The 9,420-nt window shown below is 43.1% G+C and overlaps 1 protein-coding gene across 1 annotated transcript; it reads left to right on the top strand.

Annotated features, from left to right (window-relative positions):
* Positions 1–2,997: 2,997 nt before the first annotated feature.
* On the top strand, positions 2,998–9,416 carry LOC118160618 (C-type lectin domain family 4 member A-like; the record flags this gene model as incomplete). Its single annotated transcript, XM_035315452.1, has 4 exons — positions 2,998–3,776; positions 6,247–6,366; positions 8,755–8,847; positions 9,367–9,416. Coding segments are annotated over exons 1-4 (330 nt in total), but the record flags the coding sequence as incomplete, so codon positions are not given.
* Between the last annotated feature and the right edge of the window lie 4 nt (positions 9,417–9,420).

Genomic DNA, 9,420 nt, shown 5'->3' on the forward strand with positions numbered 1-9,420 from the left:
CTTACATATATTTATGTTAATTTTATTTTTTTCTAATGATTTTTATTAACTTGGCCACTACAGATATTAAAACTTTATTTCCTAAGTCTCCGTAGACTTTTTGTTCCCCTTTGACATTTATTTTTTATTTTTTATTTTGTTTTTCATCCTGTAATTCATTTATTAAAAGGTAGTTTAAGGCAAGAGATCAACCACTCCCATTAGCATCTGTTTCACTTCTGAGTTTCTTGGAAACCCCTGGGATTATCTTGTTTATACCTGCTAATTCCATGCCTTTTCCAAAATCACTTTTTTTTTGAACAGATCTTTTGGTTCAGTCCCCTCAAGTCAGGTCTCTTTTGTGGTACTTTCTCCAGTTTCTTCCACTGCCATTGCTGTTGCAAATAATTAATTTAACTTTGTTTCAATGTCCTTGTTCTCTTTGACTATTCCTTTTATACCCTGATCTTCAGCTGCCCTCAAACCTGTGAAAATCCTTCTGCTTTTAGTGTCTGTGGGAAAGGATTTATTTTCAGTCCTGATTTCTAGTTCTACTTGTGGTTTTACACAGAGGTCACAATACTTTCAACTTTCTTCATTTGTATGCAAGATCAGCTTGTTGATAGATCCTCTGGATCTATCAGTTTGCTTTTGTCAAATCTGAGGTGCTAGGTATTTCTTCACTCAGAGGGTGGTGAGGCACTGGAACAGGTTGCCCAGAGAAGCTGTGGATGCCCCATCCCTGGATTGAGAGGTAAATGAGAAAGAGCATTAGTGCTTCTGCTGCCTTCTGTGTGGGTGCTCACATGGCTCCAGAGCAACTACCTCACATCAACAGCCTCAGAAAGGATAAGGATTTTTGGTGAGCAAACCAGACAGGAAGGATCTTGGACTTAGAGGTATGTGGGAATTAGAAGTGTGAGAGGTACCTTGAACTTCTGAGTGTGGCTAAGATGAAAGAAGTCTTTGGGAAAATACATATACTGTGGGAAGACTGGGTGTACTGGGGTGGGGAACACAGGTGGAAAGGGAAGGGTGGAACACGAGGGGAAATGCAAGGAAATAAAATGCATATATATATATATTTTAACTAAGATTTCAGACTGGTTAGTACGATAATAACTAGGCTTCATTTTTCTGCAGAGAGCAGAATTAACTGGCTTTTTATTTATTTATTTATTTATTTTCCCTACTTTCAGCCCCATTGCTACCAGCTGGGCTTAACTTCCTCTGTCCCCCACACAATTACTTGCCATCAGTGCCTATAAAAGTCCAAGCACAAATTTTATCCCCAGGAACATCATCTCACAGGAGACCAGCACTGTGCATTATATTGCATGGAAGCATAGTTCAGGGTTGAATTTTGACATCAAGCAGAAACTTTGATGGCTGAGCAGGAACGTTTGAGTCATCTTCTGATGTTTGAGTAAGATCCAGTACATCCTAATAAACACAAGAACTAGATCCTGAATTTATATCTGAAATGCCTCAGCTGTGCTTGGAGATGTGTTTCAGACTCAAAACACTCATGAAGCCACACTGTAACTTTCTTCTTTGTCTGCTGATTATATTTCCCACTTTTTCGGACAGCTTAAAACTCTTCCAGGAAGTAAGCCTTTTTCCACTAGAAACAGTGAGTCTTTTGCAGCTTGGGTGGGGACAAGGAGTAGGCAGAGGATTACTGGGGAGGGACTCTGTCAGGGAGTGTAGTGATAGGACAAGGAGTATTGGCTTTAAACTAAAAGAGGGTAGGTTTCAATTAGATATAAGGAAGAAATTCTTTACTATAAGGGTGGTGAGGCACTGGGAGCAGGTTGCCCAGAGAAGCTGTGAATGCCCCATCCCTGGAAGTGATCAAGGCCAGGCTGGATGGGGCTTTGAGCAACCTGGTCTAGTGGGAGGTGTCCCTGCCCATGGCAGGGGAGTTGGATCTGGATGGTCTTTAGGGTCTCTTCCAATGCAAACCATTCTATGAAATCTTGACATGAAATTTGAGAGCAACCATTTAGGTGTACACACGTGCAACAGCAGGGCCCAGAATGAAGACAAAGAAAAGAAGTGAGAGGATGTTTGGAAGCAAAGCAGGCAGCAAAGAACATCTCAAGGGGCCAAGATGTCCTGCAGCTGCTTTTCTTGTTGTATAATGGAAAAGTCACTGTCTTTGCACACAATAGAAAAAGGAGAAGTGAAACTAGCTCAATGCACGAGACATGATTTTCCAGAAACTGATGGAAAGGAAATTCCCTGGTAAAGAAATCCATCTATGTATGCCCCATTCTGTTTAGTGTCAGTATGTCTCCATAATTTGTTAAAATGTCCACTACATCACACCCTTGCTCTTTACCTTCTGCCACATTGTTCTCCTCCATTGTTCTTCTTTGCACTGCCTTGTCTAACCTCCACCTCTGTGCTGTGTGCCCTCCATGCTAACCCCCTGAATGCTAGCACATCTTTCTGGCCTGCTTTGAGAAACTTGCTATCAGCCAGACTAACCAGGCAAAGCTTCCTTCTTCATCTTTCAGGTTGAGTCCTGGTCCTATCTGCTCATTGAGACCTTCTGACCATTTTTTTCCAGGGCATCCTGAGTCATTTGCATTTCTTCTCAGACTTTTTTCTGATTCAGCATATACCGCAGCAGCCATCTCCCTTAATTAGCTCCCTCCATCTACTGCCCCAGCTTGAAATCAGACTAAGTGTAATAGAAGGTAAATGGACATGAATGACAGTGGTGGAGTAAGAAATGTAAACGAGCCCTTTTTAACCCCTGAACTGGAGTCTGATTCCCTGAAGCGAGCACTGCTCTGCACTTCCACAGGCTGTAAATCCGGTTGTGATAGAGTGTTATCTGTCTTTGCTCTTCCCAATAACTTGTCAAACCATCATCACTTCTAAAAAGAACCTTACTGTTCTTGTCCCCACATACTCCTAAGACCTTCTCTGTTTCTCCGTTGATATTTCAAACTTTTGACTGTTTTCCATTCCTCTTTGTAGAGGCTGCAGCTCCCAGTCTCTCCTCTACAGGAACAGTTCATTCGAGATTTATTCTAGTGTTAGTTGCCAATTGTGGCTGACTTCCCAGGATGAGGCAAGGAATGGAATATTTGATGTAGCAAGTGCAGTTTAACCACAAGAGACAACCGACGGCAGAAGACATCATGTATCTCACTGTGCTGTAGGTTAAACTGGGCTAAGACCTGTACTAGCTGCAAACCTAAAAGAAAAGATAGAATTACTAACAGACAAACAAAGCAAAACATAAAGATAAGTGAGGGAAATAAATCTTAAAAAAAAAAAAAAAAAGAAAGAAAGAAAGAAAGAAAAAAAAAGGAAAAAAAAAAAAAAAAAAGAAACATGACAAAGGAAGAAACAAGAGATCTTAAACAGGAAACCTATCAGCTAGAAACCGAGACTGGAATTTGAGGAAGCAGGAGTGCAACTTCCTTTTCAGTCACTAAGTTCTCATTTTTCTTTTCTTTCTCACAGTACCAGTGATTTTCTGGGCTAAGAAACCAAATATTTGTTTAGCATAGTTCTGAGCTCCCAGCAATTCTCATGTTATTGCCAGTGCTTCCAGTGTTCAGCATGGATGCCTTTGACAGCCAAAGGATGAATGAGCAATAGAAAAGGTTCAGCAACTTAGTGGTGTCTTCCTCTGGATCCAGGGATCTAAAGAGCTAAGCTTTTATATAACAAAACTACAAACTGGGATTGGTGAGCACACTGTGATTAAATGGAATCAGAAATCACCTATGCTGAAGTGAAGTTCAAGAATGCATCACCAACTGAAGAGGTGGAAGGTAAGGAACTGGTGCTTTTTAAGGGGAATGGGACCTCAGAAGGAGGTGGACTGAAGAACAGGAAACAGAGGTTTTTTTCTTCTGGGACTCTGGTTCATAATTTGACAAATTGATGAGACAGGAGATAACTGCCACTACAAGAGCAGGGGACTGAAGGAATTTTAGAGAAAGATGCTAAAGGAATGTCTACAAGAGGGGAGGTAGGAATTGTTAGGTAGTCAGTTTTGCAGCATGAATAAGGATGACTACTGAGAACGCAGCAGTAGATGTCAGGTGAGCATTCAGTAAAGTATTTGGGCTCCCTCAGTCCACTGGTTGCATCACCAATGAGTGAGAGTCCAGGATGGGTGCTGCACAGTAGTAGTGCTTAACCCTGGTATGGTGCAGGTGGTAGCTGCCTCTTTACATGTTATCTAGTCATGTCTTGGATGAGAAAGTTATTTTTGGACAAATATCTAGTACCAACAATAGAGACTATGGTTTGTAACAAACAATCTGATGTGTTACAAAGGTGAAAGGGCTTCCATGTCAGTGAATAGCAGCAAATGAGCCCAAGCCCTGGCTGCTGCTGCTCTTCCTTCTGACAAAATGAAGCTGCAGATTTTTGCCTGTGTAGAGACCATTAGAGAAAAATGTAGATTGGGCACTTGCCCTCCACACCATTTTGAGAGGTGGAACTGGCTGCAGAAACATACAGCCCCATGGCCCTTTGTTTATTGAGAAATGGTCCATGGAGAAGACAGACTTAAAAGTTAAAAGGAGAGATGGGCTTGAACAAAACACATTGAAATACACAGGGGAAGAATTATCTAAGATCTGGAGAAAGATCCAATGTCTACCGCTCCTGAAAAAATAATTAACACACCAAACACATTTTTATTGCTATTTAAAAAATCATGGTTGCAAAGCAGTGCCTTTACTAGGCTTTGTGCAAATTCAAGGCATGTCCACATTGGTGTGCATACTGTACTCATTATGCCACAAGTAGGAATACACAGAGGTGTAGATACTTTGTGCTTGTCTCATTACTTCCACCATTAGGTACAGAACCCTACACAAAAGTGGTGAAAGTATATATATATGTAAATGAATAAATAAATAAACAAACTATTCCTGCTACTAAGGATATTAAATTGCCAGTTTATATCTTTACCTCCATTTTACAACAAGCACCAGCTCCAGATTATTTCTTGCCTCCCCTGAGGCATGAGTAATGGCTGGATTCCAGGTCATGATCTAGGTCCCTGTTTTCAGCACAGACATAATCTGGCTGGAAACACATGATTTGTCCAGGGAAATCTGAGTCCTGACTGTCTGTGAATGTTTTTTCTGATAATGAAAAATGATTATTTTTCCCCTGCTGTAACAGCCTCCCCCAAACCTTTGGGAAGTAGTCAGAGGGCTTCCTTGAACAGCATCTTCTGAAAGTCTTGCTCACTCATGTCTGACAGGCACATGTGGTGGCTGGCAGACTTGGGAGTTTCATGATGAACATTGAATGAAGTCTCTCCAGCCTTATCATTAATATTGGTCTCTTCAGAAACTTCCTCACTCTTGTTCTGCATTGAGTGCTGCTGTCTCTTCACCCTCCCGTTTGTCCTGGCTTGTGTACTTGCTACAGCCTAAAACTATCTCCTAACAAGTGTTTGCTTCTCCTTCCCTGTGACCTATTCTCCCGTCTGATCCCAAACTTCCTTGGCACTTGGTACAGCAATGTCTGTTTAGACAAAAGTCTGGCTCTGGCAAGTGTGAATCTCAGTGGGATACTTTATGCAGGCTGCTGGACACTTGCCTCTGTTCTGACAGGCACCCAGCCCGGCACAGCCAAGTTTTACCACAGAAAATCTCTGAACCCTGGCTTGGAAACCAGAGAGGGAAGGGACTTTTCCCAGGAAGTATTTTTTTTCCCTCTTCTGTTGAGTCCGTACCATCATACCTTTGCACATTTTTCGTTCCTTGCTCTTGTTCAGCTTACAGCAGCCTTCCCATACACAGGAAGTCCAGAAAGCTGAAAAAGAACTGAAGCAGATATAAAATATTCTGTAGAGAAGTTTGCATGAAATTTTAATGTGAATGTCTCAAATATCATGGAAAGAGCAATGTTGCATTCAGTAGCTTTGAGGTCAATTTGGAGACACATGGCTTCAATCCAGACTTTGAGGCCATGTGAAGGCCTCACCCCCCTATTGCTGGCAATTAGCATTGGTAGCAACTACTACTGCTAGCTTACAAGAGTCACTGGGGCTGTGGACACTGGTGCTGAACCTGACCATCTCCAGAAACCCATCCTGCTACAGAAACCTGACCTGCTGCAGAAATCTGCTCCTCTCTCAAACTGTGTAACTTGACATCAGAACTGACATTGCGTTTTTTGGGGCAGTTCTTCCTTGAGTTGTACACCATTGGTATGTGGGCTGACTGAAGCATGTTTGACTGTGCTGTTGTGTTTGGTACATTCCTTCACTTGTAGTACCTCAGAAGAAGGAGAAGAAGCATGAGCAACATACCCAGACATACCCTCCATGGCTCCCGTGGCTAATCTCACTGCTCCTCCTCTTGGTGTGCGTTGCCCTTGTTGTTGCTCTCCTAGGTGAGTATGAGCAGGCTGGTGACCAGGAGTTGGGAGAGAGGCTTAGGGATGTGCTGGGAGAAGGGTGGAGAAATCTGTCAGCAGAGGGGAACTTCTTCCAACCAGAAGGGAGATTTTACTCACAAACTGTGTTCTCATGAGAAAGGGTGCAAACCCTATAATCAGGGAGTTTTTATGGGGTTGTGGTTGGAGAAAGATATTTCTTATTACCCTGTAACCCTTCAGGAAGTCTCATCTCTGGACAACTTTCTTCACCTTCTTCCCCTACCTCTTTCTTCATTCTTCTTAGCCTATGGGCAACCTCAGAGTCTCACATTTGAATTTCTCCACTGCATTTACAGTTCCCCTTCTGCATACTTGTTGCCTGTGCAGAGAACTGTTGTGGAGCAAGTCTAGGCATCTACAGGCCTAAGTGCACAGCTGCAAACTTGCACCCCTTTAAAGTGTTTGTGGTGTTTCACTGGAATAGTTCATAAAAAATGATTGTTGCACGCACACCAGAGATTATGATCACTGGTTCAATCTCATTTTCTGCTAAGGATCATTCGTGGCATGTTTACACAAATTGTCAATATAGGTGACAGAAGGCATGCCATCAGGATATATTGCTGCCCTTCCTTTATTGTCCTTAGTTCCCAAGTCCCAGAATTGCTTTGTTCCCAAATACATAACTTTTCACAATACTTTTTTGAATTGTTGGGGAGGCTTAGGGTAGGATGTTAGAATATAATACCTCCTGGGATTTATTCTTCTTTTATTTAGGGATTCCACACGGAAGGTTTAATCTTTAATAGCAAATTCCCTTATTTGAAGTTAATTGATGTTACATATGATTTCGATGTGGCAGAGGCACACAGCAATGTATTTAATCAAAATACAACTACAAATCACACATAGAAAAGAGTAGCAATTGCAATGCACTGTTGAATAACAATATAAATGTGACCCCATTACCAGTCTCTGCAATCTGTCCACCATTGCAACACTGAGTATTCCCAGCAACCAAAAAGGAATATATGGGTTAAAGCCAGCTCAGGCTCATCGCTCTCCTCAGAGTTGTTCTTGTTAGTTGTTCAGTTTCCTACACTGTTTTGGGCTGAATCATACATACCTTCATCCCATGCCAGTCTGGCTAACTTAGGGAATTATTGCCATCTTTTTGATCTTCTGAGGGATGTACAGTTACACAGCTGGTCTACTCACTCAGCTGATATTGCTGGTTGATTCAGCTAACTAGGGCAAAGTCCATTCTCTGGTCCCATTTGTGCTGAGATAAGGTCACCTTTCGTTGCAACGGCTGTGGTCAGTCACTGCATACATTCTTCCCTGGCTTTGTAATTGCCCCTGCCCAGCTCTTCTGAGCCTTCATCCATTATAGGAGTTCACTGATCGCTCACAGAGGTCACTACAATTACTCTACCCTCCTCATTAGTACTGCTCTTTCTAAATGACACAGCTGATGGAAATAGACATCTCTATTGTCAATATTATCTATATTATCAATATCCCTGAATGTTTGAGTTGGTGACAACTCCACAGTCCTTTGGGCTGTGAACACGACACCACTCACCACCACTATATTATTCCCCATGAGCCAAATACTAGTCCCACGTATTCCACCCTGGTTTCAGTAGTGAGAGGTGTATGCTGTTACCTTCACCTGGACTCTCTTTGCTGCTGCTAAAACAGGCCCATCTAATGTGTTTCTCATCCAAACTATTGCTGATGTCTATGTCTAGCTTAGGAAGAGGGAAACTGTGTTGCTGAAGTGCTTCTTTAAATCCACTGATTGTAAAGGGATGGGTATCTCCATGGTAAATGCCTGTGGTCAGGTGGAATCAGTCCCACCCTGTGGCATGTTCTCTGTTATCCCCTCCCAGTGGTCCCTCTGCTCTCTGACATGGAAGATTGTCACTTTCTTTCTGTGAAGGCAGCCATGCCACTGTTTTGGGCCTCGTTTTCTAAGAGCCATGGAGCAACTAACCCCACGTCTTCAGCTCCATGGCATCCAAGGAAGCCTGAGGTCACCTGCTCAGGGCTGGGACAGACTCCAATAACAAACCACTGGCTTGCTACAGCCACCTGGGACTGCTCAGGTGGGTCCCAGGCTTCCCTAGCTTTGTTGACTAGGTCATCCTGGCTAGAAATTGTCAGTCACTGAGTGGAGGATCCTTGTGGGCAGCTGTGGGATGCTGGTAGCAGAAATGCTTGTTCCTTTTCCCTGACACAATGTCAGTTACCACTTGAGAACTTGAAAGAGAGAGCCAGAGGAGCAGTGATGCTGAGTCAGTGCTTGGTGGGGAAATGCATAAAAAAGCGAAGCACAAAATGGTGTGGGAGAAACACAGAGAAAATGGTAATCCTGCCTTCTTCTCTCTCCCTTTCCAGTCACTCACACCTCCCACAGCTGTGACAAGCCCACAGCCCTGCAGCGGAACCACACAGAGTGGCACTGCATCTTGGCAGTGCCTCAAGGCAAAGGTCAGTAGTGCTGGCAAGGATGCAGGAGGTCTTTGGAATGAGGATGATGATTTCTGGGGTCTGCTCTCACAGCAAGCAGCAACAGGAGCAGGCTCCAGAGGAGAGATGTGGGGAGAAAAAGGATTTCCTGCTAGCAGCTTAGGGGGAGTATAGGATCAGATTAAGTGTCCTAGGAGGGCAGGGTGGGTGTGAACATACTGAGAAGAACAAAATGGATAGTATACACTGGCGCAATAATGGAGCAATAATAAAAGTGCAACTCTGTTCAGGAAAGCAAGCAGTATTCCCTGCTGCTGCACCTACAATCTTATATGGGAGACTGTACAAGAAGGAGTCAAAACATATCACCAGAATGGCTTTGTCTTTCTCAAGGCAATACCTGAGAGCATGTTACAAGAGTCACCATGGATTTGTGTACAAAGAGCTCTCTTCTGATCATACCTCAAAACAATTTGAAGAAATACCTGCATTATCCTTGTTGTATCCTGACCACACCTTCTGTGATCGCTCCCTGCACAGGGCGAGCCTGGAAGTGCTGTCCAGAAGGCTGGAGACGCTTTCAAGAGAACTGCT

This window comes from Oxyura jamaicensis, chromosome 1, assembly GCF_011077185.1.
Source record: "Oxyura jamaicensis isolate SHBP4307 breed ruddy duck chromosome 1, BPBGC_Ojam_1.0, whole genome shotgun sequence".
NCBI classification, from domain to species: domain Eukaryota; kingdom Metazoa; phylum Chordata; class Aves; order Anseriformes; family Anatidae; genus Oxyura; species Oxyura jamaicensis.